The 19,740-nt window shown below is 34.8% G+C and overlaps 1 protein-coding gene, 1 non-coding gene and 1 pseudogene across 6 annotated transcripts in view; all 3 read left to right on the forward strand.

Annotated features, from left to right (window-relative positions):
- Positions 1-19,740, forward strand: part of PPP2R3A (protein phosphatase 2 regulatory subunit B''alpha) — a 255,930-nt gene that overhangs the window by 190,944 nt on the left and 45,246 nt on the right. For all 5 annotated transcript variants that reach the window (XM_077130191.1, XM_077130188.1, XM_077130189.1 and 2 more), the window contains 4 exons: positions 1,323-1,409; positions 4,850-5,006; positions 8,450-8,498; positions 8,970-9,059. In XM_077130191.1, coding sequence (XP_076986306.1) covers positions 1,323-1,409; positions 4,850-5,006; positions 8,450-8,498; positions 8,970-9,059 — 383 coding nt within the window. The remainder of the gene's footprint in view (positions 1-1,322; positions 1,410-4,849; positions 5,007-8,449; positions 8,499-8,969; positions 9,060-19,740) is intronic.
- LOC143657619 (TATA box-binding protein-associated factor RNA polymerase I subunit D pseudogene) lies at positions 9,121-11,247 on the forward strand (annotated as a pseudogene).
- On the forward strand, positions 9,530-9,636 carry LOC143658196 (U6 spliceosomal RNA). Its single transcript, XR_013163198.1, has one exon. It is a non-coding gene; the product is annotated as a U6 spliceosomal RNA (small nuclear RNA).

The raw sequence follows: 19,740 nt of genomic DNA on the forward strand, positions 1-19,740 counted from the left end.
CCACTCTTGACTAAATCACATCATCCAGGGAGATGATCTGATTATAGTTTCAAACATACAGTATTGAATAGGGATTATTCTACCTTTATGACATGGGATCTTGATTAAAACATGGCGTTTTTAGGGGGCATATATCCTTTCAAACCAGCACAACAACTCTTGATAAAATCACATCTTCAGGGAGATGATCTGATTACAGTTTCAAACATATAGTATTGAATAGGGATTATTCTGCCATAATGAAATGGGATTTAGATTAAAACATGGCTTTTCTAGGGGACATACATCCTTTCAAACCAGCACAGATGGTATACAGGAAAAGGTGTAATCAATGCAAGTTAGGGTCTATAGTCAACAGTAACACTGTAATATGCTCCCACTGAATGTAACAAAGGCATTATGACAAAACTAAATGTCAGCAAGCTGGTGGTGGGGGAGGCATGGGGGAGGGGTATGGATTCTATGCGAAACAAAAGGAAATGTCTTCCTATAGATTATGGTGGTGAAGGCATATCTATTTACTTAAATTGGATTGTATGATTTGCAAATAAAATTGTCTAAAAATGGACAGAGAACTTAAAATTAGCCTAAGAGTCATCCCCAGAGAACCTCTTTTGTTGCTCAGATTGGCCTATCTCTCTCTCAGCCAACACAGCAAGCAAACTCAATGCTTTCCCCCTCTCTAAGGGGGACATGACTCCTAGGGGTGTAAACCTCCATGGCAACGTGGGACAGAAATCCGAGAATGAGCTGGGATGCAGCATCAAGGGATTGAGAAAACCTGCTTGACCAAAAGGAGAAAGAGAGAAATGAGACAAAATAAAGTGTCAGTGGCTGAGAGATTTCAAACAGAGTCGAGAGGTTATCCTGGAGGTTATTTTTACGCATTATATAGATATCACCTTTTTTTAGTTTAAGATGTATTAGAGAGGCTAGAGGGAAGTACGTGAAACTGTTGAGCTGTGTTCCAGTAGCCGTGTTTCTTGAAGATGAATGCATAATGATACAGCTTTCGCAGTATGACTATGTGAGTGTGAAAACCTTGTGTCTGGTGCTCTTTTTATCTGTGATATTGACAAATGAGTAAAAAAGATGAATTAAAACGCAGATTTGTAGAAAATAACCTAATTCTCAGAAATGTAGAGCTAGATTTAAAATATATATAGTTTCTAAAACATGGTATTAATTTTTACTGGTAATTAAATTTGGCATAATCAATAAGCCCAAAATCAGCTTGGTTTAAAGTACTTTTGTAAGATGGCCCTTGGTAAAGTAATAATCTATATTGTTTTCATTTGGTTTTGTTTTTCCTCTCAAACCAGGTCATTCAGCGAATATTCTACACAGTCAACAGATCTTGGAGTGGAAAGATCACTTCGACAGAGATAAGAAAAAGCAACTTTTTGCAAGTATGCCTCTTGTTGGAATTCAGCTATAAAAAGCAATTTAAATAATATTCTTATTCAGTTAAAAAAATATCTGAGTGCTCCCCGTAAGCAGAGCACTGCCACTACTCTTAGTTATTAAGCACTTATCTAGTGCCTACAACAGGGCATTAGGATGTGGGGGGCAAAGAGGAATAACAAGGAATCTCTGCCTCGAAACACACTTTATGGAACAAAGCACAAAGTGTACAGACAGCTGCACTTGGCTTGACAGTCCCACAGAGATGTATGAAATGTGCAGAGAGGCCTCACCAAAGACTGGCATGTGATCTTGGCGTTGGTGTTTATCAGGAGTTTACCAAGAAAAAAAATTAACAGAAAAAGGGGATTCCGGATAGAGGAAACAACATAAGCAAAGGCCCAAAGTATGAAGGGTCATGTTCAAGAGCTGCAGAACAGTCTTAATTAAGTGGCTAAAGAGCAGGCTCCATGGAGTGACCAAAAATGAAGCTGGAGTGCTGAGCTGGGGCCAGGTTGGGAAGGGCCTTGCAAAAGAAATGTGCAGAGGAATTTGAATTGGATCCTTTCAAATGACTCTCAGCAATGACCCTTTGTCCAGCTTCTAGGAAAAATTATTTCAAATTCCTTTTAAGAAAGAATAAATTTCATTCAATTATTTTATCTATTTTACCAAATGAGAGAAATTAGAAAGTACTGACCACTAGTGGGAGCCTTTTACTGAAGTAATCTTCATGTCTGATTGTTTAAGCATCTGTAAAACTAAAGAAAGCTTTATTTATTTATTTTCCTTGATTAAAAGGAAATATATTATTTTAAGTGAATCATAAACTTAAAGAAGCTTAGGCTGGTAATACATTATTTACTCTTTATTTTTTACTAATTTCATCGGGGACAGATAAGGTAAAATTAGCTGTGATCGACCTATACAAACATTTTTTATTCTAAATTGGACAATCATCATAACAGACATTGCTAATATTTATTGATTACTTAATGACCACCTGGACTCTCAGGTTCTATGGTGTGGGTTAAGGTAGCAGTAATTCATAAAAGAAGCTTAGCACTTTTAAGATTGATAATAATCTCTCACATTCCTGAAGCACATTATAGTTTGTAGTTTCTGAATTTTCTGAATCAATATAATCCATATTTTTAATTGATTATAAAATTTGAGACCCCAATATTGTTGAATGACTTCTGTAAGATAGAAGTAAGGAACTGAACTAGAACTAGAACTCAAATGGTCTGCTTCCTAGAACATGATTTTTTTTACCTTCCCTTTTCTTCCATACCCTTCTCCTTAGTCTTCCTCTTAGAACAGGAATACATGCTTCTAAAATATTCAAATAATATGAACATATCTACATCAATAAGCATAAATTATTCTTTATCTACCCCACCCCCACCACTACCACCATTTCCCTCCTTTCCCAAAAGAAACCACATTATCTGTGTTTTTATTCCCTTATATATGTATACATGGGGTATATAACTTTGTTTTATATGCTGCTTTTTAAAATTTGTAAACATGGGATCATTCTCTTAACTACTGCATAATATTGCATGGCATACTGCAGTTAATTATATATCCCTCGTTGATGGACATTCAAGTTATTTTCCGATTTTTCCTGTTGCAATGATATGATGAACTTGTAGTTTCCTCTTCAGTGTGTATAAGTGAGAATTTCTGTAGAATAGACCACTGGAGGAAAAATCCTGGGTCAAATGGAATGTGCATTTTAAATTTGATAGATCCTGTCAAGTTAACCTCCTCAAAGTCTGTACCCATTCATACATCTACTTCTATCTTTACCAGCAGCAGAAGTTATCCATCCTTTTCATTTTATGACAGCCCAGTAAGTGAAAATGATAGCTTCTCTCTTCTTGTGACTTTTTTTAATTGAAAGTATTCTGCTTAATACACTTTAAAGGACGTTTTATAAAACATAACATTACAAAAAAAAATTGGAAAGCAGAAGAAAACCCATATTGTATTGCCCTAATATAACTAACACACACACACACACACACACACACACACATATGTATATATTTTTTGGCACGGGCAGGCTCCGGGAAGTGAAGCCGGGTCTCTGGCATGGCAAGCAAGAATTCTGCCACTGAGCCACTGTTGCATTGCCCAACTAATATCATTTGACCTACATTCTTTCATTCTCTTTCAAAGGCATATGTGGGTTTTAGGATTTTTACATAGTTCTTAGTATGTACAGTCTTGTATACTGTATTTTGCCCTTAACTACATCATGATTTTCCTTTGTTTATATGTGTGTAGACTTTGTAATTTTTACTGGTATAAAATCTTCCATTGAATAGATTTACCATAATTTTAATAATTCATGCTGTTTTCAATTTGCCAAAAGTGTTTTGGTTTCCCAGTGTTTACAGTTTCAAAAATAATTTTTCATCAGATTAATGCATTATGGAATAACCCTTTTTGTCCCTTATAATGCTTTTCACCTTGAATTCCATTTTATTTTCTATTCATATCAATACATTTTCTTTTTGTTAATACTTGGCTGGCATAATTTTTTGTACCTTTTTAAAAAAAAACTTTCCCTTTTTATTTTATTTTATACTTATCTCCTATGGACAACATGTAGCTAGTATATTTTTTGTAGTTTTGTTTTGTTTCTCAATCTGAAACTCTTATAATAAGGATATTTAATTCATTCATCTTCTTTGTGATTATTCATATATCTGATCTTATTTCTGCTATCTCATTTTGTTTTTTCTATTTCCTAAGCTTCTTTAGTGGTTTCTTTTATTTTTTCATAATCATTCATTTCTAAAAATGTCTTTATTTGTCCACTTATATGATAATTTGGATAATTATAAAATTCTGGACTGAAAAATCATTGGTTCTGGAGTACACAGTGAGTCAAGGGAGACCCAGGTTTACTTACAGCTCAGGGCCCTGCAACTCCACCACATGCCTTCTGTCAGGCCGCCATGTATCATCCCCACAGACCTAAGTAGATAGTCTTTCCAGCCTTTATGGTGAACTGGATTTCATTACCAAACCAAACCATGTATGTGGTTGACCACCCTTCATAATATATTGCTCTTGTAACTTTGAAAAGTTAAAAGCAATTTATGGTCTTGTACCTTAGCTGTTTTCTAACTACGCTTGCCAGTCAGGGACCACTGGTAGGCTGTGGTCCACTTGGCGATGGTCCTTCTCTTTCCCTGCCTTTACGTGCGCCACAGCATCTCAGGTTTCGCTAAACGTATTAAAGAGCTCAGTAAATGCTGGTCGACTGATCAGATGATTGAGGTAGGATGAGAGGGTCTACTTTCCTTAGGTCCAAAAACAAAATCCTAAATTCAATTTTAAAAAAGAAACAGTTTACTGACTTTACAATGGCCAAAGCTGGTTTTTCATAATTTTAAAATAAATTAACCCTTTTATTCATACATTTCAGACTCTGGCCCTTTTGGAAGAAGAAGAAGATATAAACCAAATCACAGATTACTTCTCCTATGAACATTTCTATGTTATTTATTGTAAATTCTGGGAGCTAGATAGTGATCACGACCTCTACATCAGCCAGGCCGATCTGTCTCGATACAATGACCAGGGTGAGTGATTCTACAGATGCTAAGACTTGACTGGTTTTTAAATGTCAGGAGTTATATAAATTGTCCCCACTCATTGTGGAGAATCCCCTTTTCTTAATTTCAGTATCTGATTAAGACCTCTCTACGAGGCCAAGAATTTTCAAGTGGGGATAAGCTAAGATAATTTTTTCTTTATTTAGAAGCCAGTTGTAAGAGAAGGTGGTTGGAAGTAAACAAAGAATTACAGTCTTAGTTTTGATGATAAGTGGCAAGTCTTCGTGCTGTTGTGTGTTTTCAGATGATGAGCTGAATAAGATCCACATCTGTGCAAAGTTTATTTGAGAAAGAATATATGCACCTTTAGAAACTTCCCCATTTATTAGTATTTCTATAAAAGAGCAAGGATGAAATATTGTTTCTAACTTGCCATGTTTTTTTTTCCTCAAGGATTCATAAAATCTTTCTTTGGTGAATATAGTTCCAGAAAAGTTTTTCTCTGCAAATAAATTTTGTGTGCTTTCTTTTGTCGGACACTAACAATTGTGTCACAAGATATTACCCTTTTTGCTTCATTTTTGCCACTAGTAAACTTAGAGCCTCTTGTCTTACTGATTTAATATTTCTAAGTACCAAAATACATCAATTTTTTTCTTCTCTCATAAGATTGTCCCTGTTCTATCCTTTGTCTTCTGAGGAACTGTTGATTTTTTTAATCAGCTTTTTTTTAGCCTTTTAGAAGTAGCAGAATACAAATCTTAAATAAATGTATTGAATTTTGCTTCTGTTATTTGGTATATCTGTGTCTAATGTAAGTATTTTAAGGAAAGGCTAATTGTATAGCTGCAATTTTAATGCAATTTTATTATGATATATTCACATACCATATAAACCATCCAAAGTATGCAGTCAGTGGCTCACAGCATCATCATATAGTTGTGCATTCAACACCACAATCAATTTTAGAACATTTTCATCACTCCAAATAAAGAAACAAAAATGAAAAGAACACCCAAAACAGAAGTGGATAGCACAGTGTTGTGTGATAGTAGCACAATATTGTAAGCATAATGAATAAAGCTGAGTGTGAGTATGGATGGAAGTGGAAGGCTAGGGGTATGTATGATACCAGAGGAAAGATAGAGGCTAAAAAACTGGGACTGTGTAACTTAGCAAAACATAGAATGGACAATGACAGTGATTAAGTGTACAAATATAAGAAAGTTTTTACATTGAGGAAGAACAAATGAAGGTCAGCATTGCAAGGTGTTCAAAATGGGATAGAATATGGAAAAATGCAATTAAGGCAAACTAGGGTCTATAGATAACAATAATATTGTAATATTCTTTCATTGATTGTGACAAAAGCAATATACCAAAGGTAAACGTCAACAAGGAGGTTATAAGTGAGGGATATGGGATTCTTTTTTTTCTTCTTTTTTCCTTTTTCCCTCTTCTTCCTTCTTTGCAGAAGAAATGGAAGTGTCCTCATAGAGTTTGGTGGTGAATGCGTAACTATATGATTATACTAGGAGCCATTGTTTATACACTTCAGATGGATTAGATTTTGTATGAATAAAACTGTTTAAAAATATAAGGAAAGAAGTGTTGGAGAAAATGTGGAGTGGGATATATAACTATTCGCTGTTGGTAGAGTAGTAGAATGGTGCCACCCCTCTCGAGGGCCCTGTGGTAGTTCCACAGAAAGCTAGGTATGGGGTTGCCGTATGATCCTGCAGCCCAGTTATTATGTATATACATGGAAGAATTGAAAGCAGGGACACAATTGGACATTTGCACACTGGTTTTTATGGTGGCATTATTCATGATCTGCAATGGATGGAGGTGGCCTAAGGGTACATCAACTGATGAAAGAAAGGGCAAACTGGCATATGCATCATATGCATATGATGGAATATTGAAGGCTCCAGGAAAGAATGAAATTATGAGGCATGCAACTAGATGAATAAATCTTGAGGACATTACGTGATGTAAAACAAGGTAGAAACAAAAGGACAGATATTGTATGGTTTCTTCATAGTGCTTTTGCATATTTAAGAAACATAATTCTCTTAAATTCTCAGATGCCAGGCAGTTATTCATAGGAAGTTACACAGATACACTTGTTTGATAACCAAGCACATTAGTGCTGTTAACTCCCTTCCTCGCTTATCATGACTGACATCTCACCAGAAGAGCATAAAGATGGAGATATTAATAGGGATGTGGAGTCAGTTTTATTAGCTATGTACCTTCCCATTACTAGGAAACAGATCATCAGTAAAACATGAATTAGGCTTTGGAGATCACTCATGACTCTAAATCTCCCTCTGTGGCTAACATTGTTTCATAACGGTAATTCTGAAGTCCCAAAATATTGTCTGTACTCATATTGCAACTCATTTTAGCATATGGGATGAATTTATTCAGAAAAGGAGGTGTCTAGACCTGCATAGTGAACAGGCCACTGAAAGTCTTCTACATAATTACCCACCCCACAACTTTTGTCCTTAGTTTATGGGATGAAATCTTCTATTTTAGGAAGCTAAACCATTTTATGAGTTCAAATGATTTTGGCTTTGGAATTAAATATCCTTGAATCTCCTGTACAGCCTTTTTTCTCCCTGGTACAAATTATTAACCTCGTAAACCAATGCTCAGTAAATAATGTGTGCATTGCCTGGGGCACTTGTTAAAAGTACAATCTTGCCCTCACCCATTCTCAGATTCTGAGATTCCCAGGCATCTCCTTTTTTCTTTTTTAAATTAAACCAATGCCTTTAATTATTCTGAACACATTATGAGGTATGCCAATGCTAATTCTCTAGCATCTGTCACTAGTCATTTTCATCAAAAAGCAACATTCTGTCTTAAAATATAACTGTCTTCCTCTGAAAATTTACTGATGGAATTTCTAAAAATCGTATTTTATGTTATATCCTGGGCATTTATATAATGAAAAAATAAGAAAAATAGGTTCACTGTTTGTTTTGATATCTCTTATAAAATTTTACTTGAAAGCATCATCCATTATGTTACCCAGAGTCCATTACATTAGGAGCTGCATAGCCAGTTCCCCCTTAAATTTAATGCTAGAGTGAAATTTGTCTTATTTAAAGGTATTTCTCTTCTTGCTGTTATTGGATATCAAGTGCAATACAAATCCCATACATTTTTGTCTTTTCTGTCAGGATGTTCAGAACAAACTTTGTGTTCAGCAGTACTAAAGTATCCTAGATGTCAGGCACATCCACTGGCCTGTTCTTTTTTACAATTTTATGTGGAAAGTAATCCACCTCAACTTCTTACTTCCAAAAAATATAAATTATACATAAGTAAAAATTTAACTGTTCACATTCTCATCATGGAGAATTGTGGTCTACTTTGGAAGCTAGTGAAAATAACTTTGCAAAAGTATTGCCTTTATGGAGCATGTTTCTAACTCTGTAATTGTTATTTACATTTAGCTTCATCAAACAGGATTATTGAAAGGATATTCTCTGGGGCAGTAACAAGGTAAGAAAAAGCATCCGAGTTTAAAAATAAGCTACATGCAATACTGTAATGATCTCATTTTTAACAAGACTTCCTTCATAATTTGGCAGCACTACTGGGTCAAACAATACCCTAAAAAACATAGTCATAGCTTAACATAGGACAATAATTCTTTAAAATAAGTAAAAATCCTATATCTAAATATAGGTAGCAGTATCTGATCCTGGTAATTATTTGCATTCAAATTAGATATTAGAAACCGGATTTCTTTTCTGTTTAGATTCGCAGATGTCTTCTGGTTTCACCCTCTAGCCTTCGAAAACAAGATAGGCCATGGAAGGGGTTGTCCTTTTGGGAGGTCTCTAGCATTCTGATTTTTTAAAAATACTAATTACATTTCCAAAGAAGGAGATTTTCTTATTTCTTAGTCATCCTACTAAATTTACCCAAGTAATTGCTCAGAAAATTTTATAACCAGATCTTTTTTTCCAGAGGAAAAACAGTACAAAAAGAGGGAAGAATGAGCTATGCAGATTTTGTTTGGTTTTTGATCTCTGAGGAAGACAAAAGAAACCCCACCAGGTAAGACTGCTAAGTTTCCTTTGCCTGAATAAGAAACACATACACAAAACCTGAAAAGTTATGCATTCTTAGTGAATGCTGCTTGACCCTGTGGATGCCAAAGTGAATTAAACATAAACTGTGCTCTCTTGGAATTCACAGTCTAGGAGAGGAGACAGGCACTGAACCATGGTCACAGCATACCTAGAGAAATGCTGTTGCCCACACAAACACAGATGAAGTGGCATGCGAGCTGGCTCTGAAGAATAAGTAGAAATAGTAAGCATTGGTATGGGACATAAGAAGAGAGACTGTGAATTTTAGTTGTTTAACAATCTTAATGGTTCAGCAGTAAATTGGAAAGGGAAAAAAAAGCAAACTGTGGAAACTGGTGTAAAAAGCACTTGTCATGATTCCTTCAGTTGACATCATTGCTTCCTTTCCTTGGCACACTCACAACTTACCTAGATTTGTAGTTAAGAATTTATGTCATGCTCGCTTCGGCAGCACATATACTAAAATTGGAACGATACAGAGAAGATTAGCATGGCCCCTGCGCAAGGATGACACGCAAATTCGTGAAGCGTTCCATATTTTTAAAACTCAGTGTATTCCTTCATTACCTAAGCAGAGGCAAGGAAACCCTGTTAGGAAATTTTATTTTCAAGAAAATGTTCAAAATAGAGATTCCTCTTGGGAACCGATACCACGAACTTTAAAAGCTATTTTTGAAAGATTCAAGAAAAGGAAACGTAAAAGGAGGAAATATAAGCCAACAGGAAGACCTAAGGGAAGACCAAAAGGAAGAAGAAACACCAGAAGTTCACAAATAGGCAAAAAAGAATTGAAAGACAGAGGACCCTGGTTCTCGTTTTTACAATCAGAGAATGGAAGAAAGCCATTACCTTGGAAGAAAATTTTAACCTTTGAGCAAGCTATCGCAAGAGGATTTTTCAACTACATTGAAAAACTAAAGTATGAATACCACCTCAAGGAATCCTTGAAACAAATGAATGTTAGTGAAGATTTAGAAAAAGAAGATCTTGACAGTCATAGATATAAGTACTTGGATGATGATGGATACATTTCTCCTATTGAAGAATTGGTGGTAGAGGATAAGGATACAACGCATCTTGAACTTGGTGATGAATGTGATATCAAACTGGTGGAGGAGGATTATTTCATAATAAGCTCAGAATTACCAAAGATAAATGCAAACGGGAAAATAGTGAAGAAAAAACTTTGTCGAGAAAAACAAATTCAAAGGCCAAAAACATCTGACGGAAGTCAGAATGACCTTGCAATGCAGACAGGAATATAAATGTCAAACAAGGTAATACTGCACCAGAACGAAATAAAGATAAGCATGGATACATATTCCTGTTGATGAAGAAATAAATTATCTAACTTTCAAGGAAGAAGAACCTCAGAACAAGATCGAAGGAAATTCAAGAATAGGAAAAAAACAATGAAATTATATGTTTATACAAGGAAGGTCCTGCTGATGCTATTCATTTTAGGATATACCAATTCAGCATTGAACCAGTGAGCTAAGATTTTTTTTTTGTATGCTGTATGGCGGGGTCACATTTCTTTATTTCTCCATACTTACCTTGAACCTGATGCTTGGAGTTTCTGGTATGTCATGCTTCAGATGCGGACAAACCAAGAAGGAATCTCATTTTGTTCTGAGACAAGAAATGAGTTCAACTAGATTTTGTGCAATTTAGGAATAAATTTCATAGGAAAAACATTTTAGGTGTGGGTGTATCCCACAAGTTTCTACTTTGTGGCAAGTTTTATTTAGGAGTGAATAAGATGCAAACACATAAGAGGTTGTCTAAAATTGAGAACCTTGCAGATCTGTCAGCTCTGTTTCTGAAGGCCTCTAAGTGAATAATTTGAAGAAATTAGTTTCCAAGAATACTAGGGACAATCAGTATGTCTACACACAAGTAGAGAAGAAAAGGCCAACTAAACTAAAGGAGTTGTGACAATAGAAGCTTCTTGTCTTGCTTCTTGTATCAACAGTTGTGGATTCCTTTTAAAAGAGGTTATCTTGAAGATAAATCTTGCCTCAGGCTTTAAAGGAACTAAGGTGACTTGGAACAGCAGAATAAAACTCAACATGTGGAATACCGTAAATAAAAGTTTATTGACTTAATAATGTCCAATGCTATATAATAAAATTCTACACTGTAGAAACTCAGTATGTAAAAAAAAAAAAAAAAAAAGAATTTATGTGTCCATTTCTCCCCATTAGTCTGTTTCTTGTTTAAGCCAAAAATCTAGGTCCCTCTCTTGTGTAACACAGTGTCCTTCACACAGTGTGTTCTCAGTACTGAGGGAAGGAAGGAGGGACTGCCGTCCGCCATACTGTGTTCATGAGTGACTCAGATGTCTTCATGTTGTTCAAGAAGTTAACTAAATGTTGAGTTATGTTGTTTTGGAATCACTGAAATAGAAATAAAAATAAGCTATTTCTTAGAGCTACTTAAGATTTCTTTAAATTGAAGTAAAATTCACATAACTTAAATTAGCCAACTTAAGGTGAACAGTTGAGTGATATTAGTACATTCACAACAATGACCACCTCTATCTACTTTTCATCGTCCTAAAAAAAAAAATGGTACCAGTTGAGCAGTCATTCCCTGTTTTCCCCTCCCCACAACCCCTGATAACCATCGGTCTGCTTTCTGTCTCAATTGATTTACCTACTGTGGACATTTAATGAATTCATACAATGTGATCTTTTGTCTCTGGCTTCTTTCATTTACCATCATGTTTTCAAGAGTCATGCATGTTGTAGCATGTATAAGTACTTCATTCCTTCTTTCTTTTTTCTATATTTTTATGGTTTTTTAAAATGTTTATTTGTGGTAACATATACAACATAAAATTTCCTATTTTAACCACTTTCAGTTATACAATAGAGTGGGGTTAATTACATTCACAGTATTGTGCTACCATCACCACCATTTCCATTACATAGGAACCCATGTACATTGCTAAGGGTAATGTATAATGGTAGCTGCTATGGAAAACAGTTCGGCAGTTGCTCAGAATATTAAGTATAGAATTACTATATGACAGCAATACCACTTCTAGTTACAGACCCAAAGGAAATGAAAGCAGGGACTTGAGCAGAATTTCTGTACCAAATAAGCATTAACTCCCCATTCCCCATCCTCATCCTTGCCCTGTATTCTTATTTCTGATTCTATGAATTTTCTAATTATTTTATATAAATGAAATCATACAATATTTGTCCTTTTGTGTCTGACTTATTTCATTTAATTTTCATGAAATTTCATGAATTAGAACTTCATTCCTTTTTATGTCTGAAGAATATTCCCCTGTATGTGTATACCACATTTTGTTTATCCATTCATTTGTCGATAAAACACTTGGGTTGCCTCTACCTTTTAGCTATTGTGAATAATGCTGCTTACAGTATGCAAACTTCTGCTCAAGTCCCTGCTTTCATTTCCTTTGGGTCTGTAACTAGAAGTGGGATTGCTGTCATATAGTAATTCTATACTTAATATTCTGAGCAACTGCCGAACTGTTTTCCATAGCAGCTACCATTATACATTCCCCTTAGCAATGTACATGGGTTCCTATTTCTCCACCTCCTTGTCAACACTTGTAATTTTCAGTTAATTTATGTGTTAGCTCTAGTAGCTTTCTTGGAGATTCATAAGGATTTTTATGTATGATATCTTATCATCTGCAAGTATGCAAAGTTTTACTTCTTCCTTTCCAATTTGAGTGCCTTTTATTTCTTCTGTTGCCTGATTGTTCTGCCTAGAATGTCCAATCCCATGTATAATAGCAGTGGTGAAAGCAGGCATTCTTGTCTTGTTCATGATATTAGGGGAAAGTGTTTAGCTTTCACTGTTGAGTATACTATTAGCTCTGGGTTTTTCATATATACCCTGTATCATGTTGACAAGTTTCCTTCTATTCCTAGTTTTCTGAAGAAAGTATACTGGATTTTATTAAATGACTTCTGCATGAATTGTGATGGTCATGTAGTTTTTTCTCCTTCATTTTATTAATGTTATATGTTACATCGTAATTGATTTTCTTATGTGGAACCATCCTTGCACACCTAGGATAGTGCTATATATCCTTGCTTGCTCATAATATATAATCATTTAAGGCACTGCTGGATTCCATTTGAAAGCATTTTGTTGAAGATTTTTGCATCTGTCTTCATATAAGAGAAATCAGTCTGTAATTTTCTTTTCTTATGGTATCTTTACCTGGCTTTGGTATTAGGGTGATGCTGGCCTGATGGGTTAAGAAGCCTTCCCTTCACTTCACTTTTTGGTAGAGTTTGAGCAGGATTATTTAGTTCTTGTTTGAATATTTGGTATAATATTAGTAGTCAAGCCTTCTATTTCTGGGCTTTTCTTTGTTGTGACATTTTTGATTACTGATTCAATCTACTTATTTGTTATTGGTGGTGAGGTCTTCTATTTCTCCTTGATTCAGTTTAGGTAATTTGTGTGTTGCTAAGAATCTGTACATTTCATCTATGTTATCGAATGTGTTTATGTACAATTGTTAATAATATCCTCATATAATCCTTTTTATTTCTGTAAGGTCAGTAGTAATGCCTCCAATTTCATTTCTGATTTTAGTTATTTGCATCACCTCTCTTTCTTCCTTTGTCAGCCTACCTAAGGATTAGTACATTTTATTGATATTTTCCAAGAACCAGCTTTTGGTTTCATTGATTCTCACTATTGCTTTTCTGTTCTATATTTCACTTTTCTCTGCTCTAATCTTTGATATTCCCTTCTTTCTGCTACAATTTAGTTTGCTTTTCTTTTATAATTCCTCTAAATGTGAGATTAGGTTACAAAATCTTCTTTTTTCATGTTGGCATTCAAATCTATAAATTTCTCTTACAGTACTGTCTCTGCTGCATCCCATGAGTTTTTGTTTGTTGCTTTTTAATTTTTACTCATCACAAGGTATTTCCTAGTTTCCCTCATAACGTCTTCTTTGACCCATTGATTGTTTTAAAGTATATTGTCTTTACAATTTCATTGTAATCAAAAAAGATTCTTTGTATGATTTCAGTCTTTTAAAATTTATGGAGACTTGTTTTGTGACCTAATATATGGTCTGTTTTACAGAATGATTGATATGGACTAAAGAATGTATGTGTATTCCACTGTTGTTGGGTGAAGTGTTCTGTGTATTCTGTTAGGAACACTTGGTTTGTTGTATTATTCAAGTCCTCTCTTGTCTTCTTGTTTGTTCAAGATGTTCTATCTACGATTGAAAGTGGTATATTGAAGTCTCCAACTATTATCATAGAACTATTTTCCTTTCCAGTCTGTCAGTATTTAATTTATATATGTTGGGGGTCTGTTATTAGATGCATATATATTTAAAATTGTTATATCTTCTTGTTGAATTGATCCTTTTATAATGTATGGTGTCCTTCGTATCAGTTTTGACATAAGGTCTATTTTTTCTGATGTAAATATAGCCACCCCAGCTCTCTTTTGGCTATTGTTCACATGGAATAGACCTGCTTGTGTCTCTGAATTTAATGTGAGTTTTGTAAACAGCATAAAGGAAGGTCCTGCTTTTTTTCTTTTTTCTTTTTTTTTTTTTTTTTTTGATTAAATCAATCCTGCCAACCTCTGCCTTTTCACTGGAGAAGTTAATCCATTTACATTTAAAGTAACTACTGATAGCGGAGAACTTAATTCTGCCATGTGGCTATTGGTTCTTATAAATTGTATACCTTTTTCTTTAAAGCAGTTTTATTCCCATACCATACAATATGTACAATGTGTACAATCAGTGTCTCTCATTATAATCACAGTTGTGCTTTCATTGCTACAATTTTAGAACATTTTCATTGCTCTAAAAATTAAATCCCTATACCCCTAATGTGCCTCTATTTTGACACTTAGAATTGATGTGGTACCTTTGCTACAGTTGGTGGAAGAATATAATAATATTACTGTCAACCGTAGTCCATAGTTTCCATTACGTGTTTTTTTCTCCCATACCACCCTATTATTAAGACCATGTAATAGTGACATATATTTGTTCTAGTTCATAGAAGAACATCCTTTTATTTGTACTATTAGCCACCTTCATCATTCACAGCAGGATTCACTATGTTTTACAGTCCCATGTTTCATCCTCTAGCTTTCCTTCTAGTGACATACATGACCCTTTCAGCCACAGAGACACACCCAATTCAGTGCTGATAACTACACTCACAATAATGTGCTACCATCACCCCTATCCATTTCCAAACATTTACAGTCAATCTTATTAACACCTCTGCAAAAATTAAGCATCAGCTGCCTATTTCCTACCATCGTTCTATCCTCTGATAATCTGTATTCATATTATTAACTCTGTGAGTTTGCTCATTATATTTAGTTTATATTAGTGAGATCATACAATGTTTGTCCTTTGGAGTCTGGATTATTTCACTCAATATAATGTCCTCAAGGTTCATCTGTATTGTTGCATACATCAAGACTTCATTTTTTCTTACAGCTGATTAATTTCCCATTGTGTGTATATACCACATTTTGTTTATCCATTTATCAGTTAATGGACATGGGTTGTTTCCATTTTTTTGGCAATTGTGAATAATGCTGCTGTGAAAATGTCTATTTGCATCCCTGCTTTCAGTTCTTCTGAATATATACCTAATAGCAGAACTGCCATATCATGTGGAAGTTCTATATTTAACTTCCTGAAGAAAACCACAGACTGTTTTCCAATGCAGCTGTACCGTTTTACATTCCCACTAGAAGTAAATAAAAGTTCCTGTTTCTCCACATCCTTTCCAACACTTGTAGTTTTCTGTTTATTTAATAGTGGCCATTCCTGCAGGTGTGAAATATCTCACAATTTTGGTTTGCATTTCCTGAAAAGCTAGTGATGTTGAGCATCTTTTCATGTGCTTTTTAGCCATTTGTATTTTCTCTTTGGAAAAATGTCTATCCAAGTCTTCTGCCCATTTTTAAATTGGGTTGTCTTGTTATTGTTGAGTTGTAGGATTTCTTTATATATTCTGATTATTAAACCTTTACTGGATATGTAGCTTCCAAATATTTTTTCCCACTGTAGGCTGCCTTTTCACCTTTTTGACAACGTCCTTTGAGGCACAAAAGTCTCATTGCTTGTTCTTTCGGTGTAAAGTCTAAGAAACCACTGCCTATCACAAGATCTTAAAGATACTTCCCTACATTTTCCTCATGGAGTTTTATGGTCCTGGCTCTTATATTTAGGTCTTTGATCCATTTTTAGTTAATTTTTGTATAGGGGATGAATTTAGACCACTGAGTCCCATTGCTTTAGTCTGTTCTGGACAGGCACCACTGTTTCAACCTACATCAGAAGCAGAGCTGCTGGAGGGCTAAAAACAGCCTGCCTTCTTAGGGCTGTGGGGAATAGGTTGCTGATGAGTGCCATCTTCTGGGCAGTCCAGGAAAGCACAAATGAAAAGAAGGCTTTTTGGCATCTTTCCTAATCCTCTCACTAGGGCCCTTTGGAACTGGTCTGTGCCTCCAGCATGGGTCCCTGACCCTGTTTTGGCTGGGAAATATTGGCAAACCAAGTGAGCCTTAATACACACCCAAACAACAACAAAATCCTAGACAAGGATTACTCCATGCATGCATGTAATTTGTACATTGATCTTGTATTAGTCAAATTTGCCAAACTCACATATACTAATAATTTATCTGTAGATACTTTGGGATATTCTACTTACAGTGTTCTACTTTGCTAGCTGCCTGAATGCAACACACCAGAGACAGATGGCTTTTAAAAAAGGGGATTTATTTTGTTAGTTGTTCAGAGGAAAGGCAGCTAACTTTCAGCTGAGATTTTTTCTTACGTGGGAAGGCACAGGATGGTCTCTGCTGGCCTTCTCTCCAGGTCTCTGGGTTCCAACAACTTTCCCTGGGGTGATTTCACTCTGCATCTCCAAAGGCCTGGGCTGAGCTGCCAGTGCTGGGATGAGGTATGCTGAGCTGCTTGGGCTGTGCTACCTTGCACTCTCATTTAAGCACCAGCCAATTAAGTCAAACATTATTCATTGCAGCAGGCATGCCTCCTAGCTGACTGCAGATGTACTCAGCTACAGATGAAGTTCACGTACCATTGGCTCATGTCCACGGCAACAGAACTAGGTGCCTTCACCTGGCCAAGTTGACAACAGAATCTAACTATCACACACAGTTATGTTAACTATAAGTAATAGGGCTGGATGTTTTCATCCCAATCTTTATATGTGCTTATTTTCTTCTATTACTTTATTTATTTATCTATTTATTATTTATTGTATTGTCTAATATCTCCAGATGAGTGTTGAATAAAATGAGGATAGTTAACATCCTTATCCCTTTCCCTGTCTCGAGGGAAAATTTTCAACATTGCATCGTTACAAGTGATGTCTAATATAGTTTTTTATGGATATCCCTTGATAGATTAAGGAAGTTTCCTTTAATTCTGTGCTTGCTGAGAGTTTTTATTCTGAACAAATTTTGAATTTTGTTGTGTTTTTCTCAATCTTTTGAAATGATAATAGGATTTTTCTCCTAAATTCTGTAAATGTGGCAAATTATGTTGATTGATGTTTAATTCATGAAATTAAACCTTATTAGGGAATGAGTACTATCCTTTTAATTACAGGATTTGGTTTGTTAGTATTTTCTTAAAATTTTTAAATCTATGTTTATGAGTGAGATTGACTTGATATTTCCTCTCTATTTTTACTGGGTTTTTTGTTTTTGTGTAGCTGTTGTTTTGCTTTTACCATCAGTTACCAAGAAGTATGTGTCAAGTGCACTATGCCTATGGTTTTGTATAAGTCTCTTTATAGTTATATTAATTTTTGATGTCTATATTTTAGGGTTGTGTTATCTTCCAAAAGCCAGATATGGTTCAATTTAGTTTCTTTATCCTGTCCAATATCTTTGTCTGTTATTTGGAGGAATTAGTCTGTAAAATACCTGCTTTAAACACTGTTATCTTCTTGTGGTTAGTTCTTCTTGTCTATATGACTTGTTATCTTTCAATAGTTTGGAAAATTCTCAGCCATTATCCCTTCAGACATTGTTTCTGCCTTATTCTCTCTTTCCTTCCTCTGCAAGCTCTCTTTAACATTTGTGGGTTGTCGGGCTAAAGTACAAATGGAGGCCTACATGCCATATGCCCAAATATTTAAGTCAAATCAGGGTAACAAATTGTTAAATATAACTCAAAGAATTTGTGCTGAGATATGGGATATATATGATTGAAAGTTGGCAAATATATCAAAACTGAATTATGTATTTCACATATCTAGGTGTTCTGTCAATGGGCCAGTGATATCTGGATGAGAAGTAAATACATACATAATTCATAAATTATATATTCTAGAAGGATATTTTTCTTGCCTCATTTTCAAGATTTTCACATTGTTTATGATTTGTAATGATTTGAAGGACTAAAAATGTAGTTATTGTCAAAGGGTACAAAGTTTGAATATCAAATAAAAAATAAGTTAAAATACATGTAAAATTTAAAAACTGAAGATATTTTTCATGTTTTCAAAAAACTTTTCTTCTGGGTAGGCCATGGCAGTTGAGCAGGCAGAGTTCTCAGCTGCCATGCCAGAGAGACCCAGGTTCAGTTCCTGGTGCCTGCCCATGCAAAAAAAAATTTTTTTCTTCTAAAATATTCAACATTATCAAATTTAAGGAAAATACAAGTTATAAATAAAGGATATAAAATTATTTAAATAAAGCTAAGATGTTTATTTAAAATTCTAGAATTTTAATTAAATCTGAAATATTCTTAAAGATTCACAAATCTAGCATTTAGTGTTTATCCACTTGCTAGGAAATGAACAGGTATCATAACTCATATTTGTTATGCCTAGACTTATAAACATATACAACACATACACTAATTTAAAAGAAATGTGAATTTTTTAATATTGCAAAATATTCCTTGGCCCCCACACATGATTATTTCAGATATTATGCTAATTTATCAGTGCCTTCAGAATCAAAAATTAAAATAGATAGGCGGAAGAAGATAAATATATATACACTACTCAGAAATAGTAAAGAATTAATACACTAATACAGAGAGGCATTTGATATTAATTATTTAGTCCTTTCTCTTTTCTAAGAGCTGCCACTGTTCAGTCCTTCCCCCACTCAAACGCAGTGTCTGTCTCTGACACAGCAGTGACGCAGTCCACAATCTTCCCAACATCAAAACACAGATAGTCACCACCTTTTGTTTGAAGGACGGGCAAGACATGTGGAGAACAGTTTCCTTGTAGCCAGTTCAGTGATAGTCATAAGAGTAGATGCAGGCATACCTTGTTTTATTGCGTTTTACTTTATTGTGCTTTGCAGGTAATGTGTTTATGGTTTATGGCAACCCCGCATCAAGCAAGTCTATTGGTGCCATTTTTCCAACAGCATGTGCTTACTTCATATCTCTGTCATATTTTGAAAATTCTCACAATATTTTAAATTTTTCATTATTATTATATTTGTTACGGTGATCTGTGATCTTTGATATTACTATTGTAATTGTTTTGGTGTGCCACAAACAGTGCCATATAAGAAAGTGAGTTTAATCAGTAGATGTGTGGGTTCTGAATACTCCACTGACCAACTGTTCTCCTGTCTTTCTGCCTCTCCTT

This window comes from Tamandua tetradactyla, chromosome 15 (genome assembly GCF_023851605.1).
Source record: "Tamandua tetradactyla isolate mTamTet1 chromosome 15, mTamTet1.pri, whole genome shotgun sequence".
Classification (NCBI taxonomy): domain Eukaryota; kingdom Metazoa; phylum Chordata; class Mammalia; order Pilosa; family Myrmecophagidae; genus Tamandua; species Tamandua tetradactyla.